We start from the raw sequence: 15,237 nt of genomic DNA on the forward strand, positions 1-15,237 counted from the left end.
TCACAACAAACATAAGTGTGATTACTGACATCTTTGTGGTTTCAGCTCCAGAACAAGCAGTGTGGGGGACAGGGCAGTACAGCAGAGGTGACAATGATAGAAGCGTTTGTAACGTGATACAGCTAAACTCAGCTGAACTGCCTTTCCGCTAAGTGACTGCAATGATCTTCACTGAAATGTATTAGTCATCAGGGCTCTACTTTCTAAATATGAAGGAGGTTAAATCAGGAGGTCAGACTCTTCTGACATTTTATATCACACAATGAAAAACCTGCTCTAAGTTATGGTGGGGGGTGTAGCCAAAGCCTAACCATGAGCCTAATGTATTCTTTCAGCTTTAACATTAAAAAACCAACAAGAAAAAGCATGAAACTGATTTCATTGGTGGTAGACGAGCAGAATTCGGGCAACATACTTGTTCTGAAGATCAAATATCCGCTGGCACTCTTCTTTGTATCGTTCTTGATGTTCTGCCACCGAGAAGCGAGAACCTCTAGCAAATTTGCTCATTGGTCCCTCCCCAGAGCGTGCTTGCTCAGTGGACATAGTTCTCACAACATCAATTACTTCCCAACGAGACAGCTTCTTAATCTGAAGAAAGAACAAATCAAGACAAAAGGTCAACCATGAACTAAAAACATAAAATAAAAATGAAGAATAAATATGAAAGGTGCAGCTTTGTAAAAACATGTTTTTTACCTATGAATTTCTCTCATATAAATAATTAGAAAATGATACATAAAAGTGTAATATGTTATCTTAGGTGTAATGTAAACATCATACATAAGGAGGTGAACATTTTGTAAGAAGCAGTGGATTTTTTTAATAATCCTTATTCTGTCAATTTGACTTATTGAATTTGAACAAGGAAACCTCCAAATTGTCATCAGTTCCATAAAACCTATCCATCACATGGACGTCAATGGTTGTCACACAATTATCCAATTTCCATACTTGCCTCTTCTTCTGGAACTCCAAATTTGCGGAGCAGCTGTTTAGCATTTTTCAAGGATAGTCTACGCAAATCAGCATCAGTTCCAGTCACTGTTTTTTTCACCGGCTGAGGCTCTTTATCGTCTTGCTGTTACAAGAAGTTACATTAATAAAATTATCTACTTTAAACACTTACATACACTGACATTTAATAATCACCAGCAACAATAATTGTATGTTATACTTGTATAAAGGCGAGTAGGCCATTTGTGATTGCACAATGTGGAGAAAGAAAGCAAATCTACATATACTGAGGGTTTACAGGAATTACATCAGGATTAGGTAAACCTCTAACCTTTTGCTGTGTTGGTTTGTTAGGAATCTTCACATAAGAGAATCCTTCTCCACATCCAGTTGGGTCTGCAACTCCAGTCACCTCCAGCAGACACTTCCCTTTCATAGCAGCAATAAATGCTCTTGTCGTGTTCCAAGGTGCAGTCCTGACCTGTCCATATAAAGTGATCATGTATGATTTGGAGATCCGGCCACCAGTAAGTACAATACTCTCATATTTCCTGTCTTTGTCATCATAAAGATAAGGAAAAAGAACGATATTCGTCAGACGTGCTCATCGGTGTGACAGCAGGGTCTTCCATCACACTTACCTCATCATCTATCTTCATCTGGAAGTCTTCTTCATTCTCCTCATCAGGGGCAAAAAATGACTTTTCCCCATAGCCAGCATCCTGCAAGGACAGGATAGTCCATTAGACTACTTGTATGGTCCTATCAATAAGGCGCACACACACAGATAGCAATCTGCCTCATGAGAACGGTACAAAGAAGAGCTCGCCATCACACAATCCACGCATGACAATGTGCAATGATTTCCAGACATGTACAGAGCTGCAGGAATCTCCTGGAAATCATCACTTAAATGGGTTGTGTCATGACACAACATACTGTTAATACTGCAGACAGCTTGTAAAAAGAGAATTTTGTTTACTTACCGTAAATTCTTTTTCTTATAGTTCCGTATTGGGAGACCCAGACATTGGGTGTATAGCTTCTGCCTCCGGAGGACACACAAAGTACTACACTAAAAAGTGTAGCTCCTCCCTCTGAGCCTATACACCCCCTGGAGAACCAGATCTAGCCAGTTTAGTGCAAAAGCTGAAGGAGAATAGCCACCCACAAGTAAAAACAGAGCAAGACCCGGAACAACCGGAGACTCTGTCCACGACAACAGCCGGTGATAACACGCGGAACAAGAAACTGCCAACAGGCAACAGGGAGGGTGCTGGGTCTCCCAATACCGAACTATAAGAAAAAGAATTTACGGTAAGTAAACAAAATTCTCTTTTTCTTTATCGTTCCTATGGGAGACCCAGACATTGGGACGTCTCAAAGCAGTCCATGGGTGGGAATAAACAGAAAAACTGAGAAGTAGGCAGAGCCTAACTTCACAAATGGGCGACAGCCGCCTGAAGGATGCGTCTGCCCAAGCTCGCATCTGCCGAAGCATGAGCATGCACTTGGAAGTGCTTTGAAAAGGTATGCAGGCTAGTCCAAGTGGCAGCCTGACAGACTTGCTGAGCCGTAGCCTGGTGCCTGAAAGCCCAAGAGGCACCGACAGCTCTGGTCGAGTGTGCCTTGATCCCCGGCGGGGGAGGCACCTGAGAACACTGGTAGGCATCCGAAATGGTCGACCTAATCCAACGGGCTAAGGTCGGCTTAAAAACAGAGAGGCCCTTACGCCGACCTGTGGTTAGCACAAAAAGAGAGGTGCACCGCCTAAGAGCAGCGGTGCGAGACACATAGATCCGGAGCGCCCGCACCAGATCCAGAGTATGCAACGCTTTTTCAAAGCGATGAACAGGAGCCGGACAAAAGGAAGGCAGGGTAATGTCCTGGTTAAGGTGGAAAGGAGAAACCACCTTAGTGAGAAAGTCCGGAGTCGGACGGAGAACCACCTTGTCTTGATGAAAAACCAAAAAAGGTGACTCCGAAGAGAGCGCAGCCAAATCAGAGACTCCCCTGAGGGAAGTTATGGCCACTAGAAAGACGACTTTCTGTAAAAGATGAAACAAATAAACCTCCCTAAGAGGCTCAAAGGGGGGTTTCTGCAAGGCCGTGAGGACCAAATTGAGGTCCCAGGGATCCAAGGGCCGCCGGTAAAGCGGGATGATGTGAGACGCGCCCTGCATGAAGGTGCGGACCTGAGCCAGCCGGGCAATACGCCGCTGGAACAGCACTGACAGAGCCGAGACTTGTCCCTTGAGAGAATTGAGGGACAGTCCTAGCTGCAGACCGGACTGTAGAAAGGACAGAAGGGTCGGCAAGGAAAAAGGCCAAGGAGCATGGCCGGAAAAGCGACACCAGGACAGGATTTTCCAAGTCCTGTGATAAATCTTGGCCGAGGAAGACTTCCGGGCCCGAGTCATAGTGGAAATGACTTCAGGAGGAATACCAGAAGCCGTCAAGATCCAGGACTCAAGAGCCACGCCGTCAATCTGAGAGCCGCAGAATTCTGGCGGAAAAACGGACCTTGTGAGAGAAGGTCTGGACGGTCCGGAAGATGCCACGGCACCTCTACGGACAGATGGAGCAGGTCTGGTTACCAAGCTCGCCTGGGCCAGTCCGGAGCAATGAGGATGACCCGACGGCCCTCCATTCTGATCTTGCGCAGGACTCTGGGCAAGAGAGCTAGAGGGGGAAACACGTAGGACAGACGAAACTGGGACCAGTCTTGAACCAGAGCGTCCGCTGCGAAGGCCTGAGGATCGTGGGAGCGAGCCACGTAAATCGGAACCTTGTTGTTGTGACGGGATGCCATTAGGTCCACGTCCGGAGTGCCCCACTTGCGGCAGATTGACTGAAACACTGCCGGATGCAGGGACCACTCGCCACTGTCCACGGTTTGACGGCTGAGATAATCTGCCTCCCAGTTTTCCACGCCTGGGATGTGGACTGCGGATATGGTGGACTTGGAGTCCTCCACCCATTGAAGGATGTGTTGTACCTCCAACATTGCCAGGCGGCTGCGTGTCCCGCCTTGGTGATTGATGCAGGCAACCGCTGTCGCGTTGTCTGACTGGAATCGGATGTGCTTGCCCGCCAATAGGTGGTGAAAAGCTAGGAGAGCCAGGAGCATGGCTCTGGTTTCCAGCACATTGATCGAGAGGGCTGACTCGGATGGAGTCCAAGTGCCCTGTGCTCGGTGGTGGAGACATACCACTCCCCAGCCGGAAAGACTGGCATCTGTGGTGAGGACCACCCAGGACGGAGCCAGGAAAGAGCGTCCCTGAGACAGAGAGAGGGGCCGAAGCCAACACTGAAGAGAGCTCCTGGTCTGTGGCGACAGAGCCACTAACCTGTGCAAGGAGGAAGGCCGCTTGTCCCAACAGCGGAGAATGTCCAGCTGCAGAGGACGCAGATGGAACTGGGCAAAGGGAACAGCCTCCATTGACGCCACCATCTGACCCAGCACCTGTGCCAGATGGAATAACGGCGGGGTCTCAGCAGAGAGCGCACCGCCAGTTGGAGGGACTGCTGTTTGATCAAAAGCAACTTCACAAGTGCCGGCAGAGTCTCGAACTGCATCCCTAGGTATGTGAGCCTCTGGGTCGGAGTCAGAGTGGATTTGGGCAGATTGACCAGCCACCCGAATTGGGCTAGAGTGGCGAGAGTGAGCGAGACACTCCGCTGACAGTCTGCGCTGGATGAAGCCTTGACTAGAAGGTCGTCCAGGTAAGGAATCACTGCCAACCCCTGGAGGTGCAGAACCGCAATCACTGCCGCCAAGACCTTGGTGAATACCCGAGGGGCTGTGGCTAACCCGAAGGGGAGAGCCACGAATTGGAAATGTTCCTCTCCGATTGCAAAACGTAGCCAACGCTGGTGAGAAACTGCAATTGGCACATGCAGATAGGCATCTCTGATGTCGATGGATGCCAGGAAATCCCCTTGAGTCATTGAGGCAATGACTGACCGCAGAGATTCCATGCGAAAATGCCGCACCTGAACATGCTTGTTGAGAAGCTTGAGATCCAGGATGGGCCGGAAGGAACCGTCCTTTTTGGGGACTAGGAAGAGATTTGAGTAGAAACCTCTGAACCGTTCCCGGGCGGGAACCGGTACAATTACTCCGTTGGCCTACAAGGATGCCACGGCCTGAGAGAAGGCGGCGGCCTTGGAACAGGGGGAGTTGACAGAAAAAATCTGTTTGGCAGGCTGGAAGAGAATTCTATCCTGTAGCCGTGGGAGATGATATCCCGCACCCACTGATCGGAGACGTGTTGAAACCACGCGTCGCCAAAGTGGGAGAGCCTGCCACCGACTAAGGACGTTGCTGGCGCGGACAGATAGTCAAGAGGAGGCTGCCTTAGTGGCAGCAGCTCCTGCGGTCTTCTGTGGACGCGCCTTTGTGCGCCAGTTGGATTTTTGGTCCTTGGCTGAGTTAGTGGACGAGGCCGAGGGCTTAGAGGACGACCAGTTGGAGGAACGAAAGGAACGAAACCTCGACTGGTTCCTACCCTGGACAGGTTTCCTGGTTTTGGTTTGTGGCATGGAAGTACTCTTCCCGCCAGTAGCTTCCTTAATAATTTCATCCAGTTGTTCACCGAATAGCCTGGACCCAGCAAAAGGGAGCACAGCAAGGTACTTCTTTGAAGAAGCATCTGCCTTCCACTCTCGAAGCCACAAGATCCTGCGGATAGCGAGGGAATTAGCCGAAGCCACCGCAGTGCGGTGAGAAGCCTCCAGCATGGCAGACATGGCATAGGATGAAAAAGCGGAAGCTTGGGAAGTTAAGGCGACCATTTCGGGCATAGATTCCCTGGTGAGGGAATGCATCTCCTCTAGAGAAGCAGAGATGGCTTTGAGAGCCCACACTGCTGCAAAAGATGGGGAGAACAAGGCCCCTGCCGCCTCATATACAGATTTGGCCAGAAGGTCAACCTGGCGGTCAGTGGAATCCTTAAGAGAGGTGCCATCAGCCACTGATACAACAGTCCGGGCTGAGAGTCTAGACACCGGGGGGGTGAATGAGCCCACTCCTTGACCACCTCAGGTGGAAAGGGAAAACGGTCATTAGAACCACGCTTTGGGAAGCGTTTGTCAGGACAGGCCCTGGGCTTGGTCACAGCGGCCTGAAAACTGGAGTGGTTAAAGAACACACTCTTTGTCCTCTTAGGCAAGGTAAACTGGTGCTTTTCTGCCAGAGAGGGTTGCTCCTCTGATACTGGCGGATTGAGGTCCAGTACAGAATTAATGGACGCAATCAAATCACTAACATCTGAGTCCCTTTCGGATAGATCAATGGGGCACATGGAGGTAGCCTCCGAGCCCCCTGTAAAGGCATCCTCCTCGTCCCGTGAGTCAGCTTCTGAAACAGAGCCGCGGGACGAGGAAGGGGAGGGAGCCCTACGTCTCCTCTTAGGAGGACGGGGTCTGGGACCAGATGAAGAATCCTCTGTGAGCTCCGCTGAGAGAGCCCTAGCAGCAGAGGCTCCCTGTGAAAGGGGCTGATGCATGTTCAGCAAAGTCCGGGACAGCTGTCCCATGGAGTCAGCAAAAGACTGGGAGATTGACCTAGATAGGGATTCTACCCAAGCCGGGGATTCAGCCACAGGAGCCGGAGCAGCTGGAGAGACCACTGTGGGTGCGATTCCAGGCTGAGGCATTGTCAGGTTAGACCAGGCATCACAATGTGGATATGTGCTCGGTTCAGGCAGCACGAGCTTACATGCAGTGCATACTGAATATAGCTTTGGAGCCTTGCTCCTCGTGTGAGACATGCTGCTGAAGTGGGGGCTCTGCCAGAGTGACCCCCAGAGAGTATATACAGAGGCCCACAACCAGAGGTTGTGGCTTACCAGACCGCTGGAGCGGTGTTGTGTGCCCTCCAGATCCAAAGCCCGGACCCAGAGCACCTCAGCAGGGATGCTGCAGCCAGTGCTGATCGCAGAGAAAACGCTGATAAAATGGCGCCGGAGCGAGGAGAGGGGTCGGGACCAACTCTGAGAGTGGGATCTGGAGGGCCAAAGAGACTTACAGGGGAGGAGACATGTACCCAGTGAGGAGTGTCTCTCCCCTGTGTAGAACGGCCGCTGGGCGGAGCCGCACTGTCCCTCTGCATGAATGACATGCGAGGGCAGTGAAACCGAAAGTAGGCCTCCGGCAAAGCCGGGGCCTAAATTTGAGTGGTGCGGCCGGCGCGCAGGCACCATCGGCGCGGTTCTCAGGCGACAGCCAGAGAACCGGCGGGAAATGTTAGAAAACTCACTCAGCACACTCTCCCACAACAATAAAGTACAGGGACCCCCCAGAATATAAATGTCTCAGGTACTTAGCTTGCTGAGACGCAGGGTTCCAGGTCCCTGGGGATGAGTGCTCCGTCCAGCAGGATCCTGAAGGGCTGCGGATGGAGACCGGTCTCCTGCAAAGCATGGAGAACCGTGCTGGCTCCCACTTCAAGCCAGAGCCCGAGGGATGGTGAAGGAGCGCGGCATGTAAGGCTCCAGCCTTGTAATCAACCTTAACAGCACCGCCGACACAGTGGGGTGAGAAGGGACATGACGGGGGTCCAGACTTGGACCCGCTTTTCTTTAAACTCTTTCCAAAAATGAAAAATCAGATGAGAATGCATGTGTGGATGTATGCCTCCTGAACACAAAGCAATGAACTGGCTAGATCTGGTTCTCCAGGGGGTGTATAGGCTCAGAGGGAGGAGCTACACTTTTTAGTGTAGTACTTTGTGTGTCCTCCGGAGGCAGAAGCTATACACCCAATGTCTGGGTCTCCCATAGGAACGATAAAGAAAATGTTACAGGATACAAAACCTAGAAAGAACATTGGTTGTTTCCTATGAGGGGTTTTCCGGTTTCGAAAACCCACTGTCGCCTGATTCCAGTTTGTATAAAAAAAAAAAAAACCCTTTACTTATTCTCCCGGAGTCCAGTATCGAGTCTCCGCCACTGCTTTCAGGAGGTGTTATCTGCACTGCTGACCCTTCATAAGCAGCACTGCAGCCAGTGTGCTCAATGGCTCTGTACAGCTCATGCCATCGACACCTGCAGAGCTGCTGAGGTCAACGATTGACTGCAATGTTGTCGATAAGGTGTTAGCGATGCAGATAATGACAGACAACAGGAGCAGCAGCAGAAAGAAGGGAATTTTGTTTACTTACCGTAAATTCCTTTTCTTCTAGCTCCTATTGGGAGACCCAGACAATTGGGTGTATAGCTTCTGCCTCCGGAGGCCACACAAAGTATTACATTTTTTAAAAAGTGTAACCCCTCCCCTCTGCCTATACACCCTCCCGTGGATCACGGGCTCCTCAGTTTTGGTGCAAAAGCAGGAAGGAGAAAACTTATAAATTGGTCTAGGGTAAATTCAATCCGAAGGATGTTCGGAGAACTGAAAACCATGAACCAAAAGAACAATTCAACATGAACAACATGTGTACACAAAAGAACAACCAGCCCGAAGGGAACAGGGGCGGGTGCTGGGTCTCCCAATAGGAGCTAGAAGAAAAGGAATTTACGGTAAGTAAACAAAATTCCCTTCTTCTTTGTCGCTCCATTGGGAGACCCAGACAATTGGGACGTCCAAGAGCAGTCCCTGGGTGGGTAAAAGAATACCTCAAAAAACAAGAGCCGAAAAAACGGCCCCCTCTTACAGGTGGGCAACCGCCGCCTGAAGGACTCGCCTACCTAGACTGGCGTCTGCCGAAGCATAGGTATGCACTTGATAGTGTTTCGTGAAAGTGTGCAGACTAGACCACGTAGCTGCCTGACACACCTGCTGAGCCGTAGCCCGGTGCCGCAATGCCCAGGACGCACCCACGGCTCTGGTAGAATGGGCTTTCAGCCCTGAAGGAAGCGGAAGCCCAGAAGAACGGTAGGCTTCGAGAATCGGTTCCTTGATCCACCGAGCCAAGGTTGACTTGGAAGCCTGCGAACCCTTACGCTGGCCAGCGACAAGGACAAAGAGCGCATCTGAACGACGCAGGGGCGCCGTGCGAGACACGTAGAGCCGGAGTGCTCTCACCAGATCCAAAGAGTGCAAATCCTTTTCACATTGGTGAATTGGATTAGGGCAAAATGAAGGCAAGGAGATATCCTGATTGAGATGAAAAGGGGATACCACCTTAGGGAGAAATTCCGGGATCGGACGCAGAACCACCTTATCCTGGTGAAACACCAGGAAGGGGGCTTTGCATGACAGCGCTGCAAGCTCAGACACTCTCCGGAGTGATGTGACTGCCACTAGAAAGGCCACCTTCTGCGAAAGACGTGATAGAGAGACATCCCGCAGCGGCTCGAAAGGTGGTTTCTGAAGAGCCGTTAGCACCCTGTTAAGATCCCAGGGTTCCAGCGGACGCTTGTAAGGTGGGACTATGTGGCAAACTCCCTGCAGGATGCAGGAACGTGCGGACCTGCGGAAGCCTGGCTAGGCGCTTTTGAAAAAATACGGAGAGCGCCGATACTTGGCCCTTGAGAGAGCCGAGTGACAAACCCTTGTCCATTCCGGATTGAAGGAATGAAAGAAAAGTGGGTAAGGCAAACGGCCATGGAGGAAAACCGTTAGAGCACCAGGATAAGAAGATTTGCCAAGACCTGTAATAGATCTTGGCGGACGTTGGCTTCCTGGCCTATCTCATGGTGGCAATGACATCCTGAGATAACCCTGAAGACGCTAGGAGCCAGGACTCAATGGCCACACAGTCAGGTTGAGGGCCACAGAATTCAGATGGAAAAACGGGCTTTGTGACAGCAAGTCTGGGCGGTCTGGAAGCGCCCACGGTTGACCCACCGTGAGATGCCACAGATCCGGGTACCACGACCACCTCGGACAGTCTAGAGCGATGAGAATGGCGCGACGGCAGTCGGACCTGATCTTGCGTAACACTCTGGGCAGCATCGCCAGAGGAGGAAACACATAAGGCAGTCGAAACTGCGACCAATCCTGAACCAACGCGTCCGCCGCCAGAGCTCTGTGATCCTGAGACCGTGCCATGAATGCCAGGACTTTGTTGTTGTGCCGTGATGCCATGAGATCGACGTCCGGCGTTCCCCAGCGGCGACAGAGCTCTCGAAACACTTCTGGGTGCAGAGACCATTCCCCCGCATCCATGCCCTGACGACTGAGAAAATCTGCTTCCCAGTTTTCTACGCCCGGGATGTGAACTGCGGAGATGGTGGAGGCTGTGGCTTCCACCCACTGCAGAAACCACCGGACTTCCTGGAAGGCTTGACGACTGCGAGTGCCGCCTTGGTGGTTGATGTATGCGACGGCAGTGGCGTTGTCCGACTGGATACGGATCTGCCTGCCCTCCAGCCACCGATGGAAAGCCAATAGGGCTAGATACACTGCCCTTATCTCCAGAATATTGATCTGAAGGGATGACTCTATCGGAGTCCAGGTTCCCTGAGCCCTGTGGTGGAGAAAAACCGCTCCCCACCCTGACAGGCTCGCGTCCGTGGTGACCACAGCCCAGGTTGGGGGTAGGAAGGATTTTCCCTGCGATAGAGAATTGGGAAGGAGCCACCACTGAAGTGACGTCTTGGTTGCAAGGGAAAGAGAGACGTTCCTGTCGAGGGAAGCCGACCTCCTGTCCCATTTGCGGAGAATGTCCCATTGGAGTGGCCGTAGATGGAATTGCGCGAACGGCACTGCCTCCATAGCTGCAACCATCTTCCCCAGGAAGTGCATGAGGCGCCTTAAGGGGTGTGACTGACTCCGAAGAAGTGATTGCACCCCTGCCTGCAGAGAAAGCTGTTTGTCCCGCGGTAGCTTGACTACCGCAGGCTGTGTATGAAACTCCATCCCGAGGTAAGTCAGTGATTGGGTCGGTGTCAACTTGGATTTCGGGAAGTTGATGATCCACCCGAACTGCTGGAGAGTCGCCAGAGCGACGGTAAGGCTTTGTTGACACGCCACCCGAGAAGGGGCCCTGACTAATTCAGCAGCTGCCGCAGCTTCCGGGAAGAAGGTGCGCTCCCTGCACAGTCCCCAATGGGGACACAGAGTACCGTTGAGTTGCAGGGCCCGGTCCCTGAGGTTGAATAGGCTCCGGTCCGGCAGGTTCCCACAGGGGCTGCGGAGGGAGCACGGTCCAAGTAAATGGATGACCGCTTAGGATCCCACTTCTCCCAGAGCCAGTAAGGGATGGTGAAGGAGACGGCATGTGGCTCCAGCCTTTGTACCCGCAATGGGTACCTCAACCTTAACAACACCGCCGACGTAGTGGGGTGAGAAGGGAACATGCCGGGGGCCCCGTGGGGGCCCTCTTTTCTTCCAACCGACATAACTAATATGAGAATGCATGAGTGGATGTGTGCCTCCTTCCACACAAAGCATAAAACAGAGGAGCCCGTGATCCACGGGAGGGTGTATAGGCAGAGGGGAGGGGTTACACTTTTTAAAGTGTAATACTTTGTGTGGCCTCCGGAGGCAGAAGCTATACACCCAATTGTCTGGGTCTCCCAATGGAGCGACAAAGAAAAACGGATTTTGTGTACTCACCGTAAAATCGTTTTCTCTTAACCATCATTGGGGGACACAGGACCATGGGTGTTATGCTGCTTATCCATAGGAGGACACCAAGTAGATGCAAATATGTTAGCTCCTCCCCTGCAGTATACACCCCCTGGCCCAGCCAGGCTACTTCAGTTTTAGTACACAAGCAGTAACAAGTAACAAAAAATGTGAGTGAATACTCATAACAAAATAGTACTGAGAGAGAAAAAAGCTAAGGCCCAACAGGGCAAAAGGGAGGGTGCTGTGTCCCCAAATGATGGCTAAGAGAAAACGATTTTACGGTGAGTACACAAAAATCCGTTTTTCTCTGACGCCTCATTGGGGGACACAGGACCATCGGACGTCCTAAAGCAGACCCTGGGTGGGTAAACAAACAACGCAACCCAAGGACTAGGAACCAGTCCCAGATAGCCAGGAGCGCCTACTGAGATAGGTGCTCCACTATCGTTTGCAGAATTTTCCTACCTAGGTTCGCCTCAGCCGAAGCCTGGGTATGGACTCGGTAATGCTTTGAAACAGTATGTAGGCAAGACCAGGTCGCAGCTTTACACCCCTATTCCACTGAAGCCTGATGCCTAATGGCCCAAGAGGCGCCAATTGCTCGCGTGGAATAAGTCCCCAGCCCACTAGGAATGGGCTTGAGTTGCGAGCGGTAGACCTCCTGGATCACAGAGCGAATCCAGCGAGCCAGCGTTGCCTACGAAGCTGCCTCTCCTTTCTTATGCCTTTCAGGAATGACGAACAAGGAGTCCATGTTCCTAAAGGGGCTGTCCTGGGTACGTAATATCTGAGAGCCCTCACAAGGTCTAGCGAATATAGGAACCTTTCCACCCTATGGACTGGGTGTGGACAAAAGGAAGGCAGAACAATGTCCTCGTTCATATGAAACGGGGAAGTAACCTTCGGAAGAAAATCGGGAAGGGGGCATAGAACCACCTTGTCCTGAAGAAAGATCAGAAAGGGTTCGCGGCAAGAGAGTGCTGCCAGTTGCGAAACTTGTCTGATGGACGTAATCGCCACTAAGAATGTTACCTTCCAAGACAGAAGAGCAAGAGAAGATTCCTTAAAAGGTTCAAAGGGGGACCCTGGATACCGTCCAAAAGGAGATTGAGGTCCCATGGGTCCAGTGACCGTTTATACGGGGGAACTTGATGGGAAACACCCTTGAGGACAGTCTTGACTTGCGGATTGCAAGCTAGGAGGTATTGATAGAATATTGAGAGAGATGAAACCTGCCCCTTAAGAGAGCTGAGGGCCAACCCCTTTTGCAACCTGACTGCAAAAAAAAAATCAAGAATTCTGGGGATCGCCAGAGGCATAGGTTGGACATTAGATTCCCTGCACTGGGAAAGGAAAGTCTTCCACGTACGGTGGTAAATACAGGATGAAGGCTGGCTTTCGGGCACTGTACATGGTGGAGATGACCACGGGAGAGAATCTCGCTCTTGTTAAAGTCCAGGCCGTAAGCTTCAGAGCTCTGGAGTTCTGATGGGAAATGGGCCCTTGGGTCAGCAGGTCTGGGATGCTTACGAGGCGCCATGAGCAATTGTACTAATTCGGCATACCAGGCACACCTGGGCTAGTCCGGTGCTATTAGTAACACCGGGACTCCTTCTGCCTTGAACTTCCTGATTACTAGCGGCAGCAGGGGCAGAGGCGAAAAACATGTAAGCTAGACTGAAGCGACTTCAGGAGACTGGAGCATCCGCGCCGATGGACTGTGGATCACGTGACCTGGCTAAGAACGCGGGTACCTTTGCGTTCAACCTTGAGGCCATTAAATCCACATCTGGTGTACCCCAGCGAGTGCAGATGTGTGGGAACACTTCTGGGTGGAGAAAACACCTACGCCACAGCTGTTGCATTGTCCAATTGGACCCGAATCAAACGACCTGCTAGCAGAAGTGGGGAATGACCTGAGCGAGAGAAAGATCGCACTAATTTTCAGGATGATTTCTGGGAAGGGAAGACTCCTGGGGCGTCCAACGTCCCCAAGCAGTGTAGAGTCAGTACGCTGCTAACCAGACTAAGAGGCTGGCGTCCGTGGTCAGGAGTAGCCAGTTCACTTGGGGGAGAAAAAACTCCCTCTCGATATGTAAGAGGACTGAAGCCATCAGCAAAGCGCATACCTGACTGAAGGTGTCAGGTGAAAAGTTCTTCAAAGGAAAAAGAAGGGAATTTTGTTTACTTACCGTAAATTCCTTTTCTTCTAGCTCCTATTGGGAGACCCAGACAATTGGGTGTATAGCTTCTGCCTCCGGAGGCCACACAAAGTATTACACTTTAAAAAGTGTAACCCCTCCCCTCTGCCTATACACCCTCCCGTGCATCACGGGCTCCTCAGTTTTGGTGCAAAAGCAAGAAGGAGGAAAGTTATAAATTGGTCTAAGGTAAATTCAATCCGAAGGATGTTTGGAGAACTGAACCATGAACCAAAAGAACAATTCAACATGAACAACATGTGTACACAAAAGAACAACAGCCCGAAGGGAACAGGGGCGGGTGCTGGGTCTCCCAATAGGAGCTAGAAGAAAAGGAATTTACGGTAAGTAAACAAAATTCCCTTCTTCTTTGTCGCTCCATTGGGAGACCCAGACAATTGGGACGTCCAAAAGCAGTCCCTGGGTGGGTAAAAGAATACCCCAATAAAAAGAGCCGACAACGGCTCCCTCTTACAGGTGGGCAACCGCCGCCTGAAGGACTCGCCTACCTAGGCTGGCATCTTCCGAAGCATAGGCATGCACCTGATAGTGTTTCGTGAAAGTGTGCAGGCTCGACCAGGTAGCCGCCTGACACACCTGCTGAGCCGTAGCCTGGTGCCGCAATGCCCAGGATGCACCCACGGCTCTGGTAGAATGGGCTTTTAGCCCTGAAGGAATCGGAAGCCCAGAAGAACGGTAGACTTCAAGAATCGGTTCCTTGATCCACCGAGCCAAGGTTGACCTGGAAGCCTGCGACCCCTTACGCTGGCCAGCGACAAGGACAAAGAGGGCATCAGAACGGCGCAGGGGCGCCGTGCGAGAAATGTAGAGCCGGAGTGCTCTCACTAGATCTAACAAGTGCAAATCCTTTTCACATTGGTGAACTGGATGAGGGCAAAAAGAAGGTAAGGAGATATCCTGATTGAGATGAAAAGGGGATACCACCTTAGGGAGAAATTCCGGGACCGGACGCAGAACCACCTTATCCTGGTGAAAAACCAGGAAGGGGGCTTTGCATGACAGCGCTGCCAACTCCGACACTCTACGGAGTGATGTAACTGCCACTAGAAATGCCACCTTCTGCGAAAGACGTGATAGAGAGACATCCCGCAGTGGCTCGAAAGGTGGCTTCTGAAGAGCCTTTAGCACTCTGTTAAGATCCCATGGTTCCAGCGGCCTCTTGTAAGGTGGGACTATGTGGCAAACTCCCTGCAGGAACGTGCGGACCTGCGGAAGCCTGGCTAGACGCTTTTGAAAAAACACGGAAAGCGCCGATACTTGTCCCTTGAGAGAACCGAGAGACAAACCCTTGTCCATTCCTGATTGAAGTGGGCAAGGCAAACGGCCAGGGGGTAAAACCCTGATCAGAGCACCAGGATAAGAAGATCCTCCAAGTCCTGTGATAGATCTTGGCTGACGTTGGTTTCCTGGCCTGTCTCATAGTGGCAATGACATCTTGAGATAACCCTGAGGACGCTAGGAGCCAGGACTCAATGGCCACACAGTCAGGTTGAGGGCCGCAGAATTCAGATGGAAAAATGGCCCTTGAGACAGCAAG

At 51.5% G+C, this 15,237-nt stretch overlaps 1 protein-coding gene across 2 annotated transcripts in view; it reads right to left on the bottom strand.

Annotated features, from left to right (window-relative positions):
* TAF1 (TATA-box binding protein associated factor 1) overlaps nt 1–15,237 on the bottom strand; it is a 175,647-nt gene that overhangs the window by 84,519 nt on the left and 75,891 nt on the right. For both annotated transcript variants that reach the window (XM_075323955.1, XM_075323954.1), the window contains exons 19-22: nt 1,599–1,679; nt 1,289–1,438; nt 959–1,081; nt 416–591 (exon numbers count right to left, since the gene is read on the bottom strand). In XM_075323955.1, coding sequence (XP_075180070.1) covers nt 416–591; nt 959–1,081; nt 1,289–1,438; nt 1,599–1,679 — 530 coding nt within the window. The remainder of the gene's footprint in view (nt 1–415; nt 592–958; nt 1,082–1,288; nt 1,439–1,598; nt 1,680–15,237) is intronic.

Source organism: Anomaloglossus baeobatrachus, chromosome 9 (genome assembly GCF_048569485.1).
Source record: "Anomaloglossus baeobatrachus isolate aAnoBae1 chromosome 9, aAnoBae1.hap1, whole genome shotgun sequence".
Taxonomy (NCBI): domain Eukaryota; kingdom Metazoa; phylum Chordata; class Amphibia; order Anura; family Aromobatidae; genus Anomaloglossus; species Anomaloglossus baeobatrachus.